This window comes from Acinonyx jubatus, chromosome A3 (genome assembly GCF_027475565.1).
Source record: "Acinonyx jubatus isolate Ajub_Pintada_27869175 chromosome A3, VMU_Ajub_asm_v1.0, whole genome shotgun sequence".
Lineage (NCBI taxonomy): Eukaryota > Metazoa > Chordata > Mammalia > Carnivora > Felidae > Acinonyx > Acinonyx jubatus.
Window position 1 is genome coordinate 71,135,808 of NC_069388.1, and position 26,517 is coordinate 71,162,324.

The 26,517-nt window shown below is 42.2% G+C and overlaps 2 protein-coding genes and 1 non-coding gene across 4 annotated transcripts in view; 1 reads left to right on the top strand and 2 right to left on the bottom strand.

Moving 5' to 3' along the window:
- The first annotated feature begins 4,780 nt into the window (after nucleotides 1–4,780).
- On the top strand, nucleotides 4,781–4,935 carry LOC113603312 (U12 minor spliceosomal RNA). Its single transcript, XR_003424892.1, has one exon. It is a non-coding gene; the product is annotated as a U12 minor spliceosomal RNA (small nuclear RNA).
- A 515-nt stretch (nucleotides 4,936–5,450) lies between these two features.
- On the bottom strand, nucleotides 5,451–14,070 carry GPR75 (G protein-coupled receptor 75). Its single transcript, XM_027072451.2, has 2 exons — nucleotides 13,882–14,070; nucleotides 5,451–9,772 (listed from the first exon to the last, which is right to left on the bottom strand). Exon 2 carries the CDS (start codon nucleotides 9,672–9,674, stop codon nucleotides 8,052–8,054), a length of 1,623 nt encoding a protein of 540 aa, XP_026928252.1. The 5' UTR covers nucleotides 9,675–9,772; nucleotides 13,882–14,070; the 3' UTR covers nucleotides 5,451–8,051.
- A 6,962-nt stretch (nucleotides 14,071–21,032) lies between these two features.
- The window catches only part of PSME4 (proteasome activator subunit 4), a 98,351-nt gene continuing 92,866 nt past the window's right edge, over nucleotides 21,033–26,517 (bottom strand). For both annotated transcript variants that reach the window (XM_027072449.2, XM_053200596.1), the window contains 4 exons: nucleotides 25,962–26,124; nucleotides 23,991–24,124; nucleotides 23,104–23,242; nucleotides 21,033–22,571 (listed from right to left, as the gene is read on the bottom strand). In XM_027072449.2, coding sequence (XP_026928250.1) covers nucleotides 23,108–23,242; nucleotides 23,991–24,124; nucleotides 25,962–26,124 — 432 coding nt within the window. In that variant the 3' untranslated portion in view covers nucleotides 21,033–22,571; nucleotides 23,104–23,107. The remainder of the gene's footprint in view (nucleotides 22,572–23,103; nucleotides 23,243–23,990; nucleotides 24,125–25,961; nucleotides 26,125–26,517) is intronic.

Genomic DNA, 26,517 nt, shown 5'->3' on the forward strand with positions numbered 1-26,517 from the left:
TCTGTCTTGGTTAAATGCCATCAAACTTTCCCTTCTCTGATAAGCATTTGATGGTGGTAAACAACTGCAAGGGCAATTTATCTAGAACCAGATTGTATTTTTACGTAAATGATAAAAAAAAATCCTTCATCTTTTACTTATTGGTAAAGAATTTATCTTATGTTCTTTCTCAGACCTTTCTACTCAGACCTTGCCTAACAATGACACTCAATATTTGTTGAATGAATGAATGAATGAACCCTCATCCTCTCTTGCCACACCTCATGAAAGCTTCCCCAACTACAATTCTGAGGAGTTTCCTACATGTTATTTTTGAGTGTTTGATGCTTTGAGAACAACAGTATTTTCCTCAATTTTATAATAGTTGGGAAAGAAAAGGGAGAATTAATTAATGACTTGTCCCATTTGTATTCTTTCTTACTCAAATTCTGCACCACAAAATTTAACGGATTTTTTTTTTCCTTGCTTCTCCCTCACAAGAAGACAGTGTCTGTGTCTCTGTTCTGTTTCCCCCATTTGGGGGCAGTGACTGAAGCAAAGCCCCTGATCTCTCTCAGGTCAAGAAAAGAATAGAATTTCCACCTCCAACTCCATGAATGGAAAATATTCCAGTTCTGAGGTACTCTTAATTCCTCAAAGAAAGTGTCTAATATTATGATTCTCTGTGAAGAACACAGTTCCCAGCCATATCTTTCCTCAGTGTAATATTAATGAAATCAGTTCCTACGTTTCTTATATTTTGTTGCTAAAGCCAAACAAATGAGCAAGAAGCTTTCATAACTCTTGCTAATGTCAGGCAGGAAATGTGTTGAACCTTCAGCATTTCCCCAGGTTATGAAACTCATCCTAGTGCCTCAGCCCAGAAGACGGGCATAAAAGCACTCTTTGTAAGTTGTTCCACTTCTTAAGGTTTCCCTGGCATCTGAACAAGCTGCATTTTGCAAAACCTTGGGCTTTGCATGAAAATCAAGATTCCCACACTGGGAGTTGGACGAAAGATCTCCCACTCATCAGCATGCTGCAAGCAGCTGGAGGTTCCAGAAAGTGTCAAAAGGGCCAACATTCACATATATGGCACTTAGAGAAACACACTGAACTTATCTTGGCACCAGCTAAGCGCATTTATAAAGAAGCAGAATTATCTGTTTATTGGAGTAGAGGAGGGAAGATTCACTATTTGTCCATAAGCGATGAAGTGCTATTTCTACTTTGGTGAAATTATTCTCCAAGGCATTGGACTGAGATACTGCCTGTTAACTATCTCTTATGGAAAACAGAGTTTCACTAAATCTGGACCTTTTTTTCAAAATGTTCTATACTTTAAAGTGATTGGTAGTCTCCCTTCTATCCCTCCAAGAATGAATTACTTCTTTTCTCCTTTAACTTCTCTGTGGTTGCTGAAGAGTTTCCTTTCATCTTCAGCTTCCTTGGGTTGCATAATGGGCCCAAGAATTCCCATGAGAATGAAGGCAGGTTGTCTGGCAGCTCATGGGCAGCCGGGGTGGTCCCCTGGGAAAAGATGCCCTTGGAGCTGGTTGCCTAAGAAAACTATCAGAAATAAGGTCTTGTAGTCCTAAATCAAGACCCATGTCCCCCTTTCATTAGAGTCCTGCTGATAATCATCCTGGGAATGTAGACAGAGATACAAAAATAACAACAAACATGGGGAAACTAAGCCAGTCAGAGAGAGATTTGGGTTGATATCACTTTCAGGCTTCAGCCTTTCAATCATTTATTATTTGATTCATTCATTTCTTCAGTGATGCACTGAAAGCTCATCAGGGCCAAGGACTGATAGGTACTAGCATGTGGTACTGAGCGAAAGAGACAAAACTTTCGCCCTATCATATCAGAGCTTTAGTCTAGAGGGGAAAAGGCCAGCAAAAATTATACATAACTGTATGGACTGAATTGTGCACCTCCCCCTCAAATTCATGTTTGAAGCTCTAACCCTCATTGTGGCTCTAATTGGAGATAAGGCTTTTAAGGAGGTAATTAAGGTAAAATGAGGTCATAAGAGTGGAGCCCTCATCTGATAGGAATGGTGTACACACAAGAGGAGGAGACACCTTGAGAGCCCCCCATCCGCAACTCTCTCCCTTCCCCTCTCCCCCACCCCCTCTCTTCTCATGTATGCACAAAAAGGAGGTCATGTGAGGACACAACGAGAAGCCAGGAAAAGAGGCCTCACAGAAACTAATGCTGTTAGTTCACCTTGGACTTCTAGCCTCCATCCAGAACTGGAGAAAATAAATTTCTGTTATTTAAGCCACCCAGGCTGCAGTATTTTGTTATGGCAGCCCAAGCAGACTAATACAGTAATGATAAGAATCATGAAAAGAGTAAGATAGGGCAGAGGGATAGACCGTGATGGGGTAAGAACTGTATTGAATATGACAACTAGGAAAGGCCATTGGGGAGGGTGGTTCCAGGCTGGAACGTTTCTAGGGAAATTAATGCCCTGACATGAGAACAAAATTGAGGCATGTGAGAAAGATCCAGAAAGCCTGTTATAGCCCAAGCACATTAGGTAAGGTATAAGTCAAAGGAAATAGTGACAGAGAGAAAACCAAGAGCCAGATCATCAGGGCCATATAGGTCATGGCAAGGACTTCTACGTGGGACGGAAAGGCACTGGAAGGTTTTAAACAGGAGAGTGGCAAACATAGCTTATCTCAGAAGTGTCCTAGTCACAAATAAAGGGGAGACTGTAGAAGAGAGAACCTCGAAGCTGGGAAATGGTCCTGAGGCTGGTGAGAAATGATGGAGACATGGGCTAGAGGAGATGGGAATGAAGAGGTAAGAAGTAGTTGGAATCAGAGTTTATTTTCAAGATAGTTCAGGATTTGTCAATGGATTGGATGTGATGTAAGAGAGAGTCAAGGACAACAAATAGAGCTGTGCGATTGGGGAAATGCCATGCCATTTACTGAGATAATAAAACAGCAGGAGACACAAGTTTGGTGAGGAGGAGGTGTGAACTGAGAGTTCAGTTTTGCACATGTTAAAATTTGAGATGCCTATTAGACATCCAAGTGGAGATGTTGAATAGGCAATTGGATAGACCAGCATGCAGCTCAGGGAGAGGTTAGGACTAGAGATATAAAATTGAGTGTCATTAGCATTTAAATGATATTGAAAGCCAGAAGATGGAAAATCATAATTATGCCAGCACCTGCTTCTCAGTTTACAGATCCATCTTTAGAGGCAGGGAAGGAAATATGGGGCTATTTCCCTATCTTTCTGCCCCTCCTTTCCCTTCTCCATCTTCTCAAAGATTACCCCATCTGGCTTCAGTGGCCATCATTTTCGTTCCTACAGGTGACTTGGGATCTCCTGCATCTCATCATATTTGGGGCAGTACGGCTGGAATGAGCCCACCGAAGCTCATCCTGCAGATACCTGCCTCAGTAGAGTCCTCTCTACACCACGTTCTGGTGGGGCTTGCTGTTTTGTGTTGTAAGCTCAGTCCAGGCCTGGCCTCTCTAAAGCCTGGATCTCTGATGGGAGGTGAGCCTTTTCCGGGCAGCCTGCCTGCCTCTCTTACAATTCCATAGGCCTGGAATCTTCACTAACTCTTGGCCTTCCTTCAATTCCAGTAGGAGGGCAGTGGAGCAAGTGTCTCTGTAGGGACCATTGGCTTCTTTCATTAATGGAAAAGAAAAACAACTGCTTTTAGTGGATATGAGAGAAAACGCATGTCTCCCTGGGAGTCATGTATGCTACCCCTGAACTGTGAATGAAGAGGGTGGCCTTGAAAGGGGAGACTCCGTAACCTGGCCTGGCCAGATTACAGACTATTACTTAAGAATGAGCTATAATAACAAGTCAGATCTGGAGAGGAACCCAAGACTGCCAGCACCCAAGAAGTGTTACTTGTTGCCTCAAGTAATGATCTTCGAAATGAGGTGTGACTAACTTGAAAATGAAAAATGGAGGGGCACCTGGGTGGCTCATTTGGTGAAGTGTCCGACTCTGGATTTCAGCTCAGGTCGTGATTTCACTGTTTGTAAGTTTGAGCCCTGCATCGGGCTCCGTGCTGTCAGCACGGATTCTCTTGCATGGGATTCTCTCTCTCTCTCCCTCTCGCTGCTCCTCCCCTGCTCATGCTCAATCTTTCTTTCTCTAAATAAATAAATAAAACTTAAAAAAAAAAGAAAATGAAACTGGGAACAGGTTTACAGATGCTCATTTTTAGGACCCCAAAACCGAACTGTTTAAGAAGGGTTCTGGGCCTTAACTCTGCAGGACTTCATGCTGCTATTTCTTTGTCAGTGCCCTTCCGTTTCTGCTGCCTCCCCACTTCAGAAAAGAATTATCACCTGGGATCTTGTGAGGGCTTTGCTCCTGGATGTAGAGTTGCTAACCAAGAAACTACTCACAATATTAGTTTCAAAGAAGGGTCCTTCAATTGTTTATCAAGGGACCATAACTGTGTTTTCCTTTAGCTTATACACACCATATATACCACCAATTCTAAGAAATGCACTTTTGCTTTTGGCTTTCAGCTGGAAGGAGGCAAAGGTGCAGCTGTCTTAGGTCATCCTGAATCTGGGTTCACCTAACACCAGCCACCTTCACCATGCCACCTAAGTTCAACCCCAACAAGACCAAGTCATATACCTTGTGGGGAAGTTGTTGCCACATCTGCCCTGGCCCAGAAGACAGGCTCCCTGGGTCTGTCTCCAAAAATGGTTGGTGCTGACATCATCAAGGGAACAAGTGATTGGAAGGGTCTGAAGATTACAGTGAAACTGACCATTCAGAACAGACAGGCCCTATGCCTTAAACTTATGAGTAAAAAAAATAACGATTCAGGGTGATGCCTGAATCTTCACTGCTAATGTGAGACAAGACAAATTTTTAAGTGGGTAAAAGTCACCCCTAAAGTGACCCACCTACTTCAAGGGATGACTGGGAATCATGATCTTCCCATAAAAAAACAAACAAACAAAACAACAACAACACCACCACCACACAGGCTCAAATTGAAGTGGTACCTTCTGCTTCTGCCCTGATTATCAAAGCCCTCAAGAAATTGCTAAGAGATAGAAAGAGGCAGAAAAACATTAAGTACAGGGGAAATACCACTTTTGATGAGACTGTCAACATTGCCTGACAGATGCAGCACCTACCATGAGCCAGAGAACTATCTGGAACCATTAAAGAGATCCTGAGGACTCAGGATGCCTGGCTAGCTCAGTCAGGGGACCATGTGACTCTTGATCTTGACTCTTGATCATGTAGGGGTTCCAGCCCAAGGTTGGGCATAGAGCTGACTTAAAAAAAACAAAAACAAAAACCCACAAGTATTTCACCTCTTAAGGAAGAGAATGCTGAGGGTTAACACATTGTTATCCATTGTGCAGTAATCATCACTACTTTTCTCTGATAATTTTCAAATGATTGGACAGGAAAGTCATAGTACTGCAATCTGATGTTCAGAAATGTTAGGATTTTCAATACTTTTATTTTCCAAACATTATTTTTTTAAAAGAACATTAAAAGCATCAGAAATACAAATCTGGCCTAAAGGTTAACATCAGAACAGTTATAAAATGTTTGAAATACATCACATACTTTGCATCACAGTAAAGCATCAAGAGAACTAATTAATATACCCTGCTAATAATTAGTCACATTCAACTGAGTGCTCATTATTTTTAGTTCTCAGGTTAGCCCTTATAGAGAAGTTATATATGTATCTATTTTTATAAATAGATATATATGTAACTTGTGAAGAGATAAGTTTTATCTATCTCTGTATCTCCACATAGATACAGAGATACATGTGGAGAAGGCTAAGAATCTAGCCCAACATGTATTTCATGCAAGTTAAATCAATAATTTCTTGATGAGCATACAGAGAAAGAACACCTCATATGCACATGCTTATTTTTCTTTATATTATTATAACTTTTACCTCCCAAAGATGGGTCATCTCAAACTCAAAGGTCACACAAGAAAACCTGACATTTTAAATTTTACAAGTAGAAATTACTTTTAAAAAATCTTTTATTGAATCACACTGGAAATGCCTAGCCAAAAAAGAGATACATACCTTAAAAAGTCTTAATCAAGAAGTGTCTTCTTGGTTAATGTTATTAATTATAAAGCTGTTTGGCTTACTGGAATAAATACCCAGTTCTAAATTAAGACAAAAGTCTCATTCCTAATTTTCCACAATTCTTCAAATGACCTTGGGAAAGGATATTGGATTTCTTAGTGCTTTTTAAAAAGGGTAATATAGTACCTGGTTAGTATATTACTTAATCTTGTGGGAATATTAATAAATGAAAACAGTGTTGTATTAAACATATAAAAGTATAACTGAAATAGGTTATAGTGATTTTCAAAAATAGCATTCAATTACAAACAAGAAAAAATGTGACAGAGTAGAGGTTTTCTCTTCTGTTATAAAATTTAATAACAAAAACAAAGGAAGAAAGGGAGAGAAGGAAGGGAAGGACGAAGTTCTAAAAGGCGAATTTAAAAACAAAGTAAAACCCATATCTCATACTCAGATCTCAGAAATAGAATGGCTGGTGGGTGCTGGAAGGCGAGAGGTGTTGGACAAGGCTGCACAGAGTTCCAGCTGAGCATCTGTTCTGTGTCCCAACCCCCGTTCCCCAAGGAATCTTGTATTTGGGAAAGGCCTGGAGAGGGAGCTATAAACTGGATACCTTTCAAAACAACAAAGTTCCTTCCAATCTGCGATAACAGTTCTTGACTATAACAATTTTCCTCTAAAGATAGGTTTTGCATCTTGATGCTCGTCTGGAGTTTGGCAGCTATAGTTCCAAAATTGCAGCGAGTTCAAATGCTAACTCTATAATGAAAATGTTTTTACATAAAAATATGAATTTACAGTTATTATGTTAGGAATCACAGGGTACATAATAAAATTAGCATAAGGTATAGAAATACTTCATCTAGTTTTCCTTTACTGCCCATGTCCAAGATTAATGGGAGAGAAATAACACGATTAGTTTGAAAACAGATTGTCTTAAGAATTTTTCTACCATAGTGATACATAAACAAGGATAAAAAAAAAATGATTTTCAAACACTGGGATACTCTGTTAGGTTGTTAACAAACCATCCTTACAGAGAAGGAACAAGTCAAATGAAATACTCCCATTGTCATTCTTACAGCTTCTTAAGCAATGATAAAGATCTTCTAACACACAATGGCAGTTCAGATTGCTTCCCACATCACCACACCCTGATTGAGATGACCACCGTTAGTGCCCATGCACCCAGAAATCACATTCCTCCACTACAGGTCCTGTCCTCTTCACCAAGGGCTCTCGGGTAAGATCATGCCAAAATAGAATAAGGCGTTTTCAGCAAGCAAAAACAGATTTCTTTTTAAAAAGCTTTATAGCTAATCAACTCACACAAAATAATGTCTATAATAAGAAATGGTAATAATCATAATACTGTATTCTTGGCTGACTGTCTTATGAAAGGAAAGTACTTAATGCCTGTGTGTCTTGGGTAAAGGTAATTATAGATAATGTATTTCTGATTTTCTGCTTTGACAATGTATTATTTATTCAAATAAGCCTGCTACCGAAAAAGTGTATTGCTCCCCATTTCAACACATTACAGAATCAAAATTTACAGTTCAATTAATAAAAAATTCGCCTCAGTGAAGATCATACCTTCATATTGTTTAAAAAAAATCCAGCTCAGGTATACTTTGAAGGCCCCGAACACTGACTCAAATGATCGTAATCAGTCCATTCTCCTTCAATACATTAGCGTGATCATTCCTGGCATCTATTTAAAAGTTTAGTACAAAAGATCGGAGCGCAGGTCAGGGTAAAAAATCTAAATAATACATTTTTACATCAAATCTTAAAAGGTCAAGAAACCACAAAGCAAATCAATAGGTCTTATACTTCAGACAGAAGAAAATCAGAACTGCCAACTGTTCCGCTGGATCTTGAAGTTTTCATCTACCAAGGGTCTCACAGAAATGGGGGAAAAATCAAATAGTATCAGAAACAAAAACAGTTTCTGCAAGAGTCTCCAGCCTCCACGAGCCTAAACAGAGGGCACTGGAATCTGCTTGGCCGACGTGCTGTCATATTCTTGCATTAAATCATTAGTGGTGTGATAGTGCATGGCAATATATGAACTAGCAAATCCAAAAGAGTTTACTGGCTGCAAGTTATGCGGACTGCTCTCCTCCTGGGAGGGGCTGCTGTTGTAAATGCTGTAGTAGGGTTCAATCCGAGTGTTGATGGGGGTGGAGCTGCTCTGACCGTAGTGCTGGTGTCCAGCAGAGATCTTGGGACTGACCACACTTTCCTTTGAATGACTTGGGCCACAAGCCTGGTCCACAAATTTCTTCTGGGGCTTTGGAGACAACATGTAGGCAGAGTTTGTTTCATGATGGGAGGATTTGTTTCTGTTGATTTCCAGGTTCCCCTTTCCCATGGCTCGAAGTCGAGTCTTCTGTTTGCAGCAGAAAAAACCCAGGCCCACGTACTGGAGGCACCAGAGCACTTTCCTCCTCAGCCCTGAGCTGTTCCGAGAATATATAAAAGGGTTTAATCCTGATTTGAAAAATATAAGGGTAAATCCAAAGAGTTCAAACTGGTAAAGGATGAAGCTCCCATTGCTGGAAAGGACCACCTGCACTAAGGAAATCCCCAGTGGAAGACAGCACACCAGGACGGAGAGCACGATAATCACACAGGTGACCACCGCTTTGGAATCCTTAGCCGTGGAGAGATTGACAGCAGAGACCAGCTGGAGCCGGCTGGCCCCCGGAGTTGGCATCTGGTTAAGACTCTTGGTGTATCCATGGGTCTGAATGTGCTGCAGTTTGTTGTAATTCTGGTTCCTGTAGAGAGCCGGCATGGTGCACTGGATGGGATCTCCAGCCCCCTTTCCAGGGGCCCCCATGAAAGGCTGTGGTCTGGAAGCATCTACTGTGATCACAGGGGGGCACTTTCTGACTTGAGCATTTTTCCGCAGCGTCTGAGCGATCATGATGTAAGAGACAGATACCACAGCGACACAACAGGTAAAGTCGATCACATACAGAGACAAAATGGCTCTCCCTTCTCCGGCCATCAGACTGGACATGGGAAGGCAGAGGTGGGACTTGCTGGTTTTCAGGGTGCCCAAGGTGGCAAGAGTGAAACTGGTGGCCCAGAGAAGCAGAGTGAGGAGCAGGGTGCAGGGAAAGGAGGCTGTGCGATTGGGCTGCTTCCCCAACACCATGCGGAGCCGGTGCAGGGCAATCACTGCCACGGTCTTGAGGGACATGATTATGAAGCCTGAACTGGTGAGATGGAAGGTGAAGCAGAAAGCATCTGGGATACTACTGGCTGAGCTGAAGAACAACACAAAGGTGAACATGGGGGCTGTCACTCCACAGATGAAGAGGTCACAGAAGGACAGGTTCAGGATCATGAAATCAAAGTTGGTTCTGAATTTCCTGAAAGCTGGGTCAAAGAAGGACAAGAAGACAATGAAGTTGCCATAAGAGCCCAGGCAGAAGATGACTGCGAGTAGAAAAGTGCAGGTTACCAAGGTGGCGGTGTGGATGAGGTCCTGGAGGCCCTCCTGTAGTGTGGTGCTGTTTCCTCCATGGGAGTGACGCACGTGGAGCAAGGTGGTGTTGGGAGCGTCCTGAAGGTGGTCCGTGGAGTTCATCTTCAGAGAGAAGGGACTCTCCCTTCTGTGGGAGGGGAGTCAGGGCCTCAACTCACAGGCGAGCGGTATGGGGCAAAAGAGGCCCAGAGCAGAAAAGCCTGCACACAAAAATGCACACCCAGAAACAGAAAGAAATTAATGGAGTAGAGCGATCGCATGATTTTTTACAAGAGTACTAGAATTTGTTTTAGCTCTGACTGATGCATACAAAAAAACATTTCTCTGCTCAAAGTCCAACACAGAAAAGACACAAACACCTCAAAATATATTCCTTGGGCTAATGTCAGGTTTCATGGCACAGTGGTTTTTGAAAAAGTTTAAGCATCACCTGGGGACTTAAAAAAAAAAAAAGCAGATTCCTGGGCCCCACCCCTTGAGTTTCTGATTGAAGGGTATGCAAATGTTACTTTTAGAAACACTCTGGTGCCAGACACCAAAGAGATCACTATGTACTTACAGCCTAATGTGGTCAATCAGATGACAGCAGGTGCTGTGGAAGTCAGAGAAGGGGAAGCTAATCCCAACCTGGGGTGGAGGCTGAGAGCAGCTGCAGGGAGTGATGGTGAGGAGCTTGCTGGGGGTCAGGAGCAGGGCAGGGATGGAGGGGCAGACAGGGTGAGATTATGGGAGTAGGTCTCACAGCATGTGTTTAGGTTACAAGTCAGATGGCATTGCTGAAGTATACTGTGGCCCCTTATCGAACTCCCACAAATCACTAACAAGTACTATTTCTTTCCCTAGGAACACGCTTTATTTTCCATTGTTTATAATTTTTTTCTCCCTGCTGGTAATTTCTTGGCCATCTCCCTCCCTTTCACTGGAAAAAACTTTGTGTAGGACTACATTTGAGAGGGGAAAATGAAAGCATTGTATTTGAGATTTAAAAGGTACAAAGCACCCTTTTGTAAACTCTAACCTTCTATACAAAGGTGAATTGTTATTCAACAGCAATATCGTCATGATCAAACAGTAGGCACATGCCCATTCATGCCTTCATTTACTCAGTTTACATTTATCATGTGCAGACTGTATGCCAGCTTTATGCTAGGTGCTGTGGGTAGAAAGATGAGTAAGACCCAGCCTCTGCTTTATAAGAAAACTTCTTTTTCTTCTTGCTTTTTATTTTCGACTTTGTTTTGCAATGAGATTTAAAGTACACTCACAGAAATCTTCCGTTGTTCCAAATGTCAAAGCCCTGTGTGGCCTGGTGCCCACTCTGCTCTGAAAGATGCTTCCAGTGGGACAGCTGAAGTTGTTCCTTGGAGACTGGTGCAATGCTCTTGACAATTCAAAGGTATTTGCTTTAATCCAGCATTTAGGAATAAGCAATGGCACTGGGGACGTCCTGGGGTTATGTTCCAAATATTTAACCATGAGCTCCAACTGGGTTCCAGAGGCCTCTAGCTGTGCCTGGGATTAACCCTTTGGTTCCTGGATCATGGGGCACAGAGGAAGAGGGGACTGGTCCATGAAGGATTACTCGGGGCTCCAAGCAGCAGCTATGAACCTCCTGATACAGAAATGTCTCAGCATTCAGTAGTAGGTATGGCTGTGCCAGTGAGTATGAGACAAATTTCAGTCCTGAGGAGATCCATCTACCTAACAAATGTCCTTCACGAAGGAAGAAGATGGCCTCTTTTTTCTTCTCAATGGTCAAATAGTACAGACCATGACAATATGATGAATTCCTTCACTGGCAAGGGAAACCAGCTTTCTTATACTTTCCTTATAAAAGTTCCATGAGGCAAAAATATAAATCCCAACCACTTGTTTCTTGATGATTAGCATTAAAACATAATAATGGATGGCTTTATTGTTTTCACTTACAGACCGGGTGCCTGTTTCTGAATCCTTTTTGATAGCTATGAGGTAAGAAAAAGACAACCTTTTGCTACTTGTTTTTGCATTGTTAATTGGACGACTGGAGTTCGCTGATGAAAAGAGAAGTAGAGAACCCAACTTGAGGAGGCAGAAAGGCAGAGAGATGCCCAGAAGGGTTTCTTCTTTGGAGGTAGGGGAGCAAACAGGAGCGAAGAGGAAAGCAGGAATTTGGAATGAAAGCATTTGGAACTGATGTTCAGAGAAATACCGAGTGAGTGGCTAAAAACGAAGAAGAGGGGTGATGGAAATTATGAAGATCACAGGCTAGGAGACATCTGGAAAGGGAACTGTCAAAGGGAAAATGGGATGATGAAGCACCAATATTGGTCAAGGATAAGAGGCAGGAGGGGAAAAAAAAAAAGATTTGGAGTAGTTGAGGACCAACTTCCACTTTCTGCACAGTTATAATTTTTTCAATCAATTTAACATTTTCAGTAGGTTTTTTTCAAAAAAGAAAATTCTAGGTCAGGGATATAATTGTCAGTGTCATTATTAGTATGTTAACTTTATCAAGTGCTTATGATATGTCAGGCACTGTTTTCAAGGCTCCATGATATTAATTTCTCGAATCTTCACAGCAACCCTGAGACAGTATAACATATCCCTGTTTTACAGATAAGGAAACTTGAGTTGGAGACAGTGCTCCCACCTTAAAGTGGTAGGGCATGGATTTGAACCTAAACTGACATTTGTCACCACCACGCTCAACTCAATGTTCAACTCAACATAACAAGAAAGAAATCAAGGGAGGTTGGCTGCCTAGAAGATAATCATAGCAGCTATCACTTCTTGGGTCATTATCATACATATCAGCAGCTCTACATAAGCTATCACACTTTATTTCACTCTCAGTATAGACCTAAGAAGTAGGTATCACAATCCCTTCCGGACTGAAAGTTCCTGGAGCCCAAAACAGGGACACACACACACACACACACACACACTTCTGTGTAACTCTTTGGCAAGGTTGATAATTACACTTCTGGTATAAAGTAATTATAAATCATTCCCAGATAGTTAGGAGGGAAAAAAAGAAGGGAATGTGAAGCTGGGAAGAAAAGGAAAAACATAACAGAAATAAAGGTTTTTGCAGAGAAACCTTAGGAGCAATAAAGGAAACAAAGGAAAAGTAAGCCCACTTCTGGGACTTTTAAGAAAGAGGAGGCTGGAATCACAATTTGGAATGAAGTTATGATGGTAGCACTATAAAACTCAGTGATTTGAGGAGGGGGGTAAATGAAATTTGTTACTCCTAAATATTAAAAATTACCAATGTTCTTTTCAGTGCAAGCATACCAGCTACTTTATTTCTGGGACCATAAGTAAATGATGAAAGTCAGAAAATCGGGAAAATTTTAAGTTAGAGCACCAGTCTTACGCAGGCATTTTAGCCACAGTTGGACAGAATGAATTCACATCCATGTGCATCTTGTTACAACTAAGGAGGGGGGATCCTAAGCAAGGATTAGTTAAACGAAAATTTTTGTACCATAGCAATGATTTCTCATTAAGCTGTGTGAAGAGTCTCTGATAATCTACTGTGCTAACTTAATACTTTAGTACGTATGAAAGCATTTTGTATGAGCTTTTACAAGTTAGCTCCTGGCCTGGATTCTTCCAATTCATTTTTTTTTTCTCATATAAATTTGTCATAATGCCTTAAATTCTTCGAGGACAGCATCTTCACCGTCTAACTCTCACAGAGAGCAAGGTTCTGTACTATTATTAGACCCACTGTATTTGTACAGATCAGGAAAACCTCAAGGAAGTTAGATGACTTGCCCAAGGTCACTAGATTCAAGGCAGATTTATCTGATTTCGGAGGACCCGCTCTTTCTCCCCAGGTGAACTACCTCTTGAAGCCCTGAGCAGCTGACAGGCTGGGGCAGGGTCAGTGGATGAGGGAGACGGGGAGGCTATGGAGAGCCCTCAGTCTGGGGGTGCGCTGGGAGGCTGCCGGGAAGGGAGGTGGGCCCCAGCTAGGGACTGGAGACGGGCAGGCGCTCCCTGGGGTGGGGAAGGTTGTGGTGAGGAGGGCCTAGTTCAGGCCAGCAAGCTTGTAAGAGAATGGGCAGAGGGCTGGTGGGGTGCGGAGGGCTCCGGCCAGGAATGGGCGGTGGGGAAAGGGCTCCGCAACCCGGCGGAGCCCGGGAGCAGGCTAGGCAGGGGCGAGATAGCTTCCCCGCAGGCCGCGCCAGGAGGGCAGGTGCGCGGCGGCCGGGCCTGGACCAGCGCAGCCTCGCGCCGCCCTAACCCGCCGTCTTCCCGGGGCCCGGCCCTCCCGGCCCCCGCGCGTCGTCCTCCTCCGGGGCCCGCGGCCTCTCACCTGCCCGGTGGCCGCAGCGCCGCCCCCCTCCTCCTCCATCTCGCAGCCCGGACCCCAGCTCCGCCCGCCGCCCGGGACCAGGCTGGGCTACAGGCATCATCGCCATCGCCGCCGCCGCCTCCGCGCATCCCGGGATCCGCCGAGCCGGGGGCGCGGGAGGCGCAGTCACGGAGACGCCGAGGGCGCCGCCCCCTCTGCCGGACACTCGGGCAGCGGCGCCCGCCTGCCCCCCGCGCCCTCACCGCCTCGCGGGCCCCCTCGTGCCCGGGGGCCGCCCCGCCCTCCGCCCCCCACGCTGCGCCGCTGCCCGCGCAGGGAGCCGCGCACCAAGGCGGGCGAGGGCTGGTGCGCGGAGGAAGCGGGGGCCCGTGGGCTGGGCCGCGGGCAGGGAACGCTGGGGGCCCCGATGGCCTGAGCCGGTGCAGAGCATGGGCCGGGCGGCTGGCGGGGCTCTCCTCGCGGCCCGGTGCTTCCGAGACGGCCTCCTGGCTCTGGTCGGCGCTGCAGCGAACACTCTGCCTCCTGTATTAAACTGGCGTCGTCGTCCAGTTCGGTACTTTGAGACGGAGTTTGCAAATGAAGTCGTTATAACAATTTAAAATCAAACCAGCTTTCACTGAATGGCAAAGAGCCACGCAGTTTTTCCCCGTTCTCTCAGCTACCTCAGAGTATTAAGGAATTTACTGAGGGAACTCAGCAAGGGGAGTAACCACTGGAAAACCAAACGCAAGTGAAGAGAACACCCCTGCAAATGAAATAACCACGCCAAGAAATCGTGGACCTTATTTAATGCAGTGGTGCTACGTGTGCAGCTAATTTTAGTAAGCAACGCAGAAACCGATTGTCCCCGTATTCTCTACACCCCCCCCCCCCTTTCTTAAGTCCACAACACGTCCAAAATAATGAGCTCATAAAATGGGTTTAACTTTAGTCTGAGCCATAAGCAGCATTCCGAAGTATGTTTGCCATTCTGGGTACAAAGTAAAGCCAGATAAACCCTTACTCCTTGTGTCCCAGCCTGGGTCATTAGAAACTTACTACTTTTCTCACCCCAGGGGGTACTATGTAGAAATAGAGAACACTACGTGAATGCCCTTTCCTTCGTCCTGGTGCCAGAAACCCAGAAAACTTGGTTCAAGGTAAACTTAGAATACTGCTACTGAAGTCTCTATTTTGGCTACCAGTTTATCTTTTTAAACAGAAACGGTTTGGTACCAACAAGTACTAAAGAATTTGATTTAGGTGGAGAACATCTTCCCCAGTATCCTGTGCTTTCATCAAGAGAAAAACAACAGAACCGGATAGTTTATGAAGTAGACATTCAGTCCAAGAGTTGACTATGCTATTAGAATTGTTCAGAAATAACTTCACAGAAATTTCCAATTAATTCCCACATAATACTCTACTCCACTCCGCAACCACTTGGAATGCAGTTCTATGTTGTCACCTATGATGAACTTTGGCCAGAGAAATAAGCAATCAAAAAAAGACCCGTTAGTATTTCGAGTGAGAATTCTAACCAAAGTTATAGTCCTCTCCATATGAATTAGCTACTGAATAAATAACTGCCAGCTGATTTCCAGGCATCTGGCCATAGAAAAGGAGATTATAATAGGTTTGGGCTGGAATGCGGCCATCAATTACACCTTTGCGAGAAATTATACTGAAAAAAAAAAAAATTCCCAAGTTGTAAAGGATTCTAAAGAGGAAATCAGGAACTAATTAGTACCATCAGCAAGGCTAAAGCTACTAGAATTATGGCTATAAAATGTACCAGCCAACAGTGCCAAATGAACAGAAGCTCAGTAGTAAAAAACCGAAAATCTGCAAATGCACTAACAGGACTATGTTAAAGTATGAATGGGCTATCAATTTGCAGGGAAACCATCATTCTAGTACCATTATTGGCAATACAAATTGATACATGTGCAGGTGAAGGAAAATATATCACAGCAATTACAATGTCTAGATTTTTGACATCAACATGTACTCCTTACAATGTATCCTGAGGAAATACTTGAAAAAAGTTTTAAGCATGAAGTTATGAAAATATTCATGGCAATATAATTTGTAGTAAAGAAAACTGAAAACCTGGATGTTCAACAATGGGGAAAAATATTCAAAGCAATTATAGTAACAAGACAATGGTCTTTGTGCACAAAACTATGAAGACTATGTAGAAAAAGTTGATTTTTCAGTAAAACCAAATTCCTCAGTAATCCTCTCTGGCCACACTACTAATCACAGTTTTGCAATCTAAAGGGCTTGGCTAAGAAAACATTAAAAAAAAAAACACACACACACACAAAATCCCCCCCCCAAAACGTTAAGAAAACACATAGGGGGGACCTGGGTGGAGGTCAGGTTGATCTCACAGTTGGTGGGTTTGAGCCCCCACCTCATTCTCTGCTGACAGCTCAGAGCCTGGAGCCTTTTTTGGATTCTGTGTCTCCTCTTCCAGCCCTGCTCATGCTCTCTCTCAAAAATAAACATACATACATACATACATACATACATACATACATACATAAATAAAGGGCTTGACAATACCAAGTATCAGAGTATTTGAAAACTGCTTTCTCATCCTATTATTTTTTTCACTGAAACTTTCATTCCTTCACATTAAGAGACTAGGTGGGTAAATTTTCTTAAATTTTGAAACACAATTTACAAAGTCTTTGTTTTTATTATTTGAGAGACAGCGAGCGTGTGCACACAAGCGGACGCAAAGAGGGAGAGTATCTCCACTCTGAGCGCAATATGGCGCTGGATCCCATGACCCCGGGATCATGACCGGAACTGAAAATTAAGAGTCGGAGGCTCAACCGACTGAGCCACCCAGGCGCCCTGAAGACTTTTTCAAAGGATCCATAAACAACTAGATTATTAGCCATTAAAACCTCACTTTTCACCACTCAACCCCTTCCCCACCTAGAAACCTACCTTCACTCTCTTCCACTCCGAAACCGCAGTGACTTCTCAACTTTGGTCTGCTTTTGCCTCCCTTAACACCGTTCCTGCTCTGTGAACCATACATTTAGGAACTACCTTGGACAACAGTTTCAGATCATGATCTCCTGGTTTGTGGGCTCCAGCCCCAAATTGGGCTCTGTGCTAACCCACCCCGAGCCTGGAGCCTGCTTGGGATTCTGTCTCCCTTTCTCTTTGCCCCTCCCCCACTTGTGCTGTCTCTCAAAAACCAACAACGCCCTCCCCCCCCCCCAAAAAAAAACAGTAGCCACCTGCCCTTTTGTCTCCCCCATCCCTTTCATTCTTGAGGCCACTGGTAGAAAATGTAAGGAATTAGATAATTCACAGTATAACCAGACTGGGTATCAAGGTAATAAGCAACACCTATACCTTTTATCATGACACGGGGCAAATGTTGGACACTCAGATTAAAAAATCCTGTTTTGGGGGTGCCTGGGTGGCTCAGTCGGTTGAGCGTCCGACTTTGGCTCAGGTCATCATCTCACCGCTGGTGGCTTCGAGCCCCATGACGCGCTCTGCGCTGACAGCTAGGGGCCTGGAGGCTGCTTCGGATTCTGTGTCTCCCTCCCTGCTCCTCCCCTGCTCACACTCTGTCTCTCTCTCAAAAATAAATGAAGATTAAAAAATTAAAAAAAAAAATCCTGTTTTTAGGTCTATGGCAGGCCATAAGAATCGTCACAAGAGGTTTTCAATTCTGATGCACAACTGAAACATTATGGCGATTTTATTTTTTTTTAATTATTTTTTTTAACGTTTATTTTTGAGACAGAGAGAGACAGAGCACGAATGGGGGAGGGTCAGAGAGAGGGAGACACAGAATCTGAAACAGGATTCAGGCGCTGAGCTGTCAGCACAGAGCCCTACGTGGGGCTTGAACTCACGGACAGCGAAATCATGACCTGAGCCGAAGTCAGCCGCTTAACCGACTGAGCCACCCAGGCGCCCCCATTATGGTGATTTTAAAAGATATTGACGCCTGTGTCCAACCAGAGAAATTCTGATTCAGGATGCCACAGTGGGTGCCCAGAACTTTTATTTTTTAAAGTTCCTACTTTATAGAAAGGGAAGGAAAACTTCCAGACTCATTCTATGAAGCCAGTATTACTTTGATTTCTAAACCAGACAGAGACCCAGTAAACAAAGAGAACTACAGGCCAATATCCCTAAGAGAACTACAGGCCAATATCCCTGATGAATATGGATGCAAAAATTCTCAAGTAAGATACTAGCAAATCGAATTCAACAGCATATAAAAAGAATTATTCACCATGATCAAGTGGGATTCATTCCTGGGATGCAGGGCTGGTTCAACATTCGCAAATCAATCAACGTGATACATCACATTAACAACAAAAAAGAGAAGAACCATATGATCCTGTCAATCGATGCAGAAAAGGCCTTTGACAAAATTCAGCAACTTTCTTAATAAAAGCCCTTCAGGAAGTCGGGATAGAAGGAACATACTTAAACATCATAAAAGCCATTTATGAAAAGCCCAGAGCTAACATCATCCTCAACGGGGAAAAACTGAGAGCCTTTTCCCTGAGATCAGGAACACGACAGGGGTGTCCACTCTCACCGCTGTTGTTTAACATAGTGTTGGGAAGTTCTAGCATCAGCAATCAGACAACAAAAGGAAATCAAAGGCATCAAAATTGGCAAAGATGAAGTCAAGCTTTCACTTTTTGCAGATGACATGATACTATATATGGAAAATCCGATAGACTCCACCAAAAGTCTGCTAGAACTGATACATGAATTCAGCAAAGTCTCAGGATACAAAATCAATGTACAGAAATCAGTTGTATTCTTATACACCAATAATGAAGCAACAGAAAGACATAAAGAAACTGATCCCATTCACAATTGCACCAAGAAGCATAAAATACCTAGGAATGAATCTAACCAAAGATGTAAAAGATCTATATGCTCAACACTATAGAAAGCTTATGAAGGTAATTGAAGAAGATATAAAGAAATGGAAAGACATTCCCTGCTCATGGATTGGAAGAATAAATACTGTCAAAATGTCAATACTACCCAAAGCTATCTACACATTCATTGCAATCCCAATCAAAACTGCACCAGCATTCTTCTCGAAACTAGAACAAGCAATCCTAAAATTCGTATGGAACCACAAAAGGCCCCGAATAGCCAATGTAATTTTGAAGAAGACCAAAGCAGGAGGCATCACAATCCCAGACTTTAGCCTCTACTACAAAGCTGTAATCGTCAAGACAGCATGGTATTGGCACAAAAACAGACACATAGACCAATGGAATAGAATAGAAACCCCAGAACTAGACCCACAAACGTATGGCCAACTAATCTTTGACAAAGCAGGAAAGAACATCCAATGGAAAAGACAGTCTCTTTAACAAATGGTGCTGGGAGAACTGGACAGCAACATGCAGAAGGTTGAAACTAGACCACTTTCTCACACCATTCACAAAAATAAACTCAAAATGGATAAGGACCTGGATGTGAGACAGGAAACCATCAAAACCCTAGAGGAGAAAGCAGGAAAAGACCTCTCTAACCTCAGCCGTAGCAATCTCTTACTTGACACATCTCCAAAGCAAGGGAATTAAAAGCAAAAATGAATTACTGGGAACTTATGAAGATAAGAAGCTTCTGCACAGCAAAGGAAACAACCAACAAAACTAAAAGGCAACCAATGGAATGGGAAAAGATATTTGTAAATGACATATCGGACAAAGGGCTAGTATCCAAAATCTATAAAGAGCTCACCAAACCCCACACCCGAAAAACAAATAACCCAGTGAAGAAATGGGCAGAAAACATGAATAGACACTTCTCTAAAGAGGACATCCGGATGGCCAACAGGCACATGAAAAGATGTTCAACGTCGCTCCTTATCAGGGAAATACAAATCAAAACCACACTCAGATGTCACCTCATGCCAGTCAGAGTGGCCAAAATGAACAAATCAGGAGACTATAGATGCTGGAGAGGATGTGGAGAAACGGGAACCCTCTTGCACTGTTGGTGGGAATGCAAACTGGTGCAGCCACTCTGGAAAACAGTGTGGAGTTTCCTCAAAAAATTAAAAATGGATCTACCCTATGACCCAGCAGTAGCACTGCTAGGAATTTACCCAAGGGATACAGGAGTACTGATGCATAGGGGCACTTGTACGCCAATGTTTACAGCAGCACTCTCAACAATAGCCAAATGCTGGAAAGAGCCTAAATGTCCATCAACGGATGAATGGATAAAGAAATTGTGGTTTATATACACAATGGAGTACTACGTGGCAATGAGAAAGAATGAAATATGGCCCTTCGTAGCAACATGGATGGAACTGGAGAGTGTGATGCTAAGTGAAATAAGCCATACAGAGAAAGACAGATACCATATGTTTTCACTCTTATGTGGATCCTGAGAAACTTAACAGAAACCCATGGGGGAGGGGAAGGAAAAAAAAAAAAGAGGTTAGAGTGGGAGAGAGCCAAAGCATAAGAGACTCTTAAAAACTGAGAACAAACTGAGGGTTGATGGGGGGTGGGAGGGAGGGGAGGGTGGGTGATGGGTATTGAGGAGGGCACCTTTTGGGATGAGCACTGGGTGTTGCATGGAAACCAATTTGACAATAAATTTCATACATTGAAAAAAAAAATAAAGTTCCTACTTTAGGAACCTTGCTAAGGCATAGTTTCATGCAGCTTGTTTAGAAAAATCTCAAGTGGTTAATATAATGTAAGGCCTCACCATTCAAAGTGTGAGGGCCAGGCATCAATATCATGAGCTAGCAGCATGAATTAAAATTCACATTTTAACAAAATCCCCATGTGATTCTTGGATACATTCTTAGACACATCTAGATCACCAATGATCTAGACCAGACCAGTGCTGTCCAACAGAACTTTCTGTGATAAAAACATTCATCTGCTGTGCTACTCAGTAAGGTAAACTACTAGCCACAAGTGGCCATAGAGGCTGAAGAAATGAAATTTTATTTATATGTAAATAGTCATATGTAGCTATTAGCTACTATACTAGACAGGTCTGGTTTAGGTAATTCATTTTGGTTAGAGGGCATGAATTTATGGATCCAGATCTATGGATGGAAAAGGAATCCATGAGAGTCACTGCCTAGAAAACTGTCTTCTCTTCTTAATGAAGACAAAAGCCAGATGTTAAAAACAATCCATTTATTGGGTTTTAAACTAGTTACACAATTGAAATCATCAGTTTGGCACTACTCTATACAGGGATTAGGCCTGTGTATGCTGACAATTCAATACTATACCGGGACCTCTGCTGTGCTTAGGTCTGTATCGAGTCATTCAGCAAGTAGATACTAAAAAATATACTGTAGTGTTCCTTTAAGGAAGACTGTACAGGGTGTGTTCCAAGATGACATTCACCAACTTGTGAATTACTTTAACCTAGAAGATACCTTGCATTCTATAAACTTGTCACAGGCAAACATGTGGTGTTTGCATTTAAGGATGCACACAAAAAAGTTACATAAAAATCCAGACATTCTAATGATAAGTGAACTCAAACAAAAACCCCACACCTCAGCTTTTGTAACATGAAAAGATAGAGAAAATAATTTAAAAACACAAAAAATAGCATTCAATTGGTACAAAAGCCAAAATTTACTATAATAAAGAGCTACATGTGAATCTTTACAAATTAATTACACACAGGTGCTGTGTAAAAGGTTGCATCTGTACAAAGTCTTGCCAATGCTATCTCTACAGTTTATACAGTCTTTTACATCTATATAACATTTATTAAACAAGTCAATTAAATATAAAGACTCAGTCTCTCAACGATTCTGCAGGCAAAAAAAAAAAAAAAAAGAAGAAAAAAGAAAAAAAACAAAAAAGAAAGAAAATTACGAAATTTCCACATACACAGCAGTTTTCCATTAGGTGATGTATAACAGTTTTCAAAGAGGGTCCAATAGTATATGCAAAGAATACAGGTAAAAATCAATCAGTCAGGGTTTTTGTTGTTGTTGTTGTTGTTTATTTTCAAAATCACACATTGTATACACGCACAACAATTAATCAAAAATTTATTCACCAAACCCCCAGTTTTTCAGCAACTGCTCTATCAGCACCAAAAACTCCAGTCTGTAGGAAGAACGTGGACAAAGACTTCACTTCTGTGTCTTGGTGGAGTGATCCATCAGGTCCTTGGTTAGGCTCCAAACTTGGCTCTCTTACTTCCCTCTTCATGGCTCTCCAGACCCAAGGCTCTCAGGCTTTGATTTATGGCCCGCAGCCCTACTACCATCTACACCCAACAGCCATTTGGAAAAAATTCAAAATAATTTGAGATGAGTGAAATGACAGGACCTGTATTACAGACAGGTATTCTCCATTACAAGTAAATTGTTTCTTAATGATTTCCTAGACTCTGTTTGTTCTTGGATGCCATGATCATATTGGGTAATTATTTCTAGTCTGAGACACTGTGGCTTTGTCAGATGCCTCAAAGAAAAAGTGTTCAGTATTCCGGAGATACTTCCAGACAAGTTAGGTAATCAAATGGCAGCTGAGAGCCTGTGGAACGTAGACTAATGAGACTAAACACAGAAACCACCAAACCGATGAGAGCTCAGCAGAGGCGGGGTTTAAAAACCTGCAGAGAGCCACCACAGATGGTACCTGAGGATCTGGAATTTTTGATGAAAAGAGCTTGAAGTGAGGACTACTCATCTGTATCAGGGAGGAAAAAAATTTCAGTTAGACAACAGAACATGCAAGAAGTGAGATTTTCTTTATTCTTCTTATCCCAGTGGAAAGGTTTCTGGGTTCTCATCTTTAATTCAGGATGAAAACAAAAAACAAAAAACGTAAGAATACAGATGACATGTTCTCATAATTGTACAGTACCTAAGGTCCTTGGGGCAACCCAGAGTGCCTAGGCCCCACGCAGGAGGCAAGTAAGAACACAATTTCTCTTAACTAACCATTCCCAGGCTACTGAGCCTTCTCATTTATAAAGGTACAAAAGCAGTCACATCAATTCTCTGCTTAATACCCGAAGCAGAGAAACAAGGAAGAATTTTCTGGAAACTTACTTCCACTGGTGATAGCAAAAGTCATATATATATTTTAAATCTAAACAGTGACATCTAAGAATGTCAGAAAAAGGAAAAAACTTAGGAAAACCTACTTCCCAATCACCAAACCAATGACATCTGCCTGGGGATGCCAGACTTCTTTAATCTCAATTTTGCTGACTCACCCTTCTATGCATAATAGCATGGTGACACAAGGAGATCGGTGAGAACAAGCAGCTGGTCATCTGTGAATTGCTGTTTGTGTTCTTGCCAGTTGTCATGGTGCGTCCTTCGGAAATTGGATAAGGTCTTTTTTACAGTCATCTGTAGAGTAGGCAACCCACACACATTTTATTTTAACCTCTGAAAAACTAGGATAACTAGTTTAGGATAGTTATGTGTTTAGGATACATATGTGTTTAGTTATCCTAGTTAGTGTTTAGGATAACTAAGTAAAGATCCCTCTAGACTTCAGATCTACACACTTAACTGAGTGCTGCAAAACTAACAAGCCAAATGGAACTTGGCAAAGCCACCAAGCTCACTTCTTTAAAACTATGAGCTGCACTTTAGGACAAGCCCCTGGAACTTACACTGCATTATTAAACCAGTTTGAATATACACCTACATCTATTTACCAAGGTGAAAAGGACAAAGTCATTGACCTTTTCAGCTATTTAGGTACATAGTTATTCATGAATACTACCATCACAATTTCCTGTTTAATATTAGCTCCCAGTTAGATACTTCCTAGGTATAAAATGTTAGTGAAGTATAAAGATTAACTACCCAGACAACATTGACAGTATTTTACTTACACTGAACTGGGAGAGACAGAAGCTATAGTATTTTCCTTGCTACCAAAAGATCTCAAATATACACAAAAGCAAGGCCTCTGCAAGATTTTAATAATCACTGATGAGCAGGCTTAGCCCTGGCAGAGGTAGTAGCAGCAGCAGTTTTATCATAGCTGAAGGTCCAGAGTGAATGGGAAATTATAAGCATAAATGATTTCTTACAAAACATCACTGATATAATATGCATGCAAAGAAACTAACAAGAAAGATTTTACCTCAATAGGCTGAGGATCATTTAGATGTGCACTGAGATTCATAAGGAGCTGGGGCATCCAGGTGGGAACATCATAAGGACTAGAAAGAACACACGCACCGAGTCCCAGCACCCCAGCATGACGTTTGACCAACTCTGCAAAAAAAACACCAACGTATGTTCCAATATTTACAGGACTCTACTGCACGTGTTACAGTGAAATGAAATTAGTTTTCAATTAAACTAGTGGTTTTCAGGATGCCTGGGTGGCTCAGTCGGTTAAGCGTTTGACTTTGGCTCAGGTCATGATCTCTCAGCTAGTGAGTTTGAGCCCCACGTCGGGCTGTCTACTGTCAGCTTGGAGCCTGCTTCAGATCCTCTGTACCACCACCCCCCCCCCCCGGCCCCTCCCCTGCTTGTACACTCTCTCTCAAAAGTAAACATTAAAACACACACACACACACACACACACACACACACACACACACACACACACACACACACGGCTCTCAGGTGTGCCTGGATGGCTCAGTCAAACATCCGACTTCCCCTCAGGTCATGATCTCATGAGATCAAGCCCTGCATGGGGCTCTGTGCGGACAGTGCAGAGCCTACTTGGGATTCTCTCTCTCTTTGCCCCTCCCCTACTCATACCCTCTCTCTCTTTCTCTCTCTCAAAATAAATAATTAAAAAATATATACATATATAGTTCTCAAGCAAAGCCACTAGAACATACATTGGCATTTTATTGGAAATTGCTATTAGGTAACTATATGACATAATTAAGACTCTCCTGTAATCAGCACTTAGGAGCTTCACATTCCAAGCATGTCCCATAAATCTGATAAGCCTCCTACTTATTAAGAATCTTTCTATATATTTTTCATTCTTCCTGTGACTATGTAGTTAGCAGTCGCAATGTCAGATAGTTCTTTCCAACCATGGTTTTTTTAAAGATTTTATTTTTAAATAGTCTCTATACCCAACATGGAGCTTGAATTTACAACCCTGAGATCAAGAATCACATGCTCCACCAACCAAGCCAGCCAAGCGCCCCACAATCATGTTTAAATGTCTCTTTAAATGTGACATGGTAATCAGATCTGATTCTTAAACAGACTGTTTATCTTTATGCTCCGGTTAGAGTAGAAACTTCTACTCTGAGAGAACTCTTCTTACCCTCCCAACAAATGGCTAGTGAAGTAGTGAATAGACCCCTTTCCAAATAAAAGCAAGGCTGTTTTTACTTTGTATTTTCTTAGTACATTTATACCTAAGCAATAAAATCTAAAAAATATTTTAGCCTCTCCAAAATAACTAATTCACGTAGGTGGGTAGACCTGATTAATTTAATAGTTGCATGCAGCGGTGTATAGGTTTCTTTGTTTTTATTATTATTATTATTATTATTATTTTTTTTTTTTGAGAGAGAGAGAGAGAGAGAGAGAGAGAGAGAGAGAGGATGAATCTTAAACAGGCTCCACAACCAGCACCAAGCCCAACTTGGGGCTTGATCTCACAATGGTGAGATGCCATCACGACCTGAGTCAAAATCAAGAGTCAGACACTTTACCGACTGAACTACCCAGGCATCCTCAGGTCCCTTTGTACTTATCTCAATTTTTGCTTTTAAATTCCAGGTCTTGCCTTAATAGGCAAAGCTCATTAAAAGCAGGGACAACCTGGGGTGCCTGGGTGGCTCAATCAATTAAGCATCTGACTTCAGCTCAGGTCATGATCTTGTAGTTCGTGAGTTTGAGCCCCGTGTCAGGGAGCCTGCTTCAGATTCTGTGTGTCTCTCTCTCTGCCCCTCCCAAACTTGTGCTCCCTCTCTCAAAAATAAACATTGAAAAAAATTATTTAAAAAAAAAAAAAAAGCAGGGACAACCATTTCCAGTACCCAGGTACATACAAGTATTCAGTAAATATTTGTTAAGTAAGCCTGGTTAATTTCCCAAAGGATATGGGTATTTTTTCTACCAGCACAGTTACCTGCAGAAGGAATTGTATCTCCTACAAAACCAGGGTCTCGCTTTCTTTTCTTCGGTAGTTTTGTTTTGCAAAGTTGCTCAAAATGAATCTGCATAGGACTGTCCATGGTCAGGAAATTACATTGTAACAGACCACTTAAGGTGGTAGCAGCCATTTCTCGAACCTGTAGAGATAATCACTTCTTTTAGAGTTGAGATCCTAAATCAAGTGGAATGCTAGGGAGGGTGGTTGCGGGAACTGGGCTGGGGGCTTTCCCTGGCATTTGTTTGCAAATTGTGTAAATACTCTCACATGCTATTTCTTAATGGAGACTTCATCAGATCCTCAAGGGGTCTGTGACCTCAAAACAGATGAAAGCATTAGGGTTGCAGAGAGTAACATACAAAATTAAATTTCTCCATAAAGCATTTTCCCATTGACCAACAGTTCTTCTTATCAGGGCTATATAACTGTTTAAAAGCAGTGCCAGAGCCTAACATTAAAACAAAGTTTTCCTGGAGTCCAGATCTCTAAAATCTACTGCTATTGTTATTTTCATTGGTAACAGAGATACAGG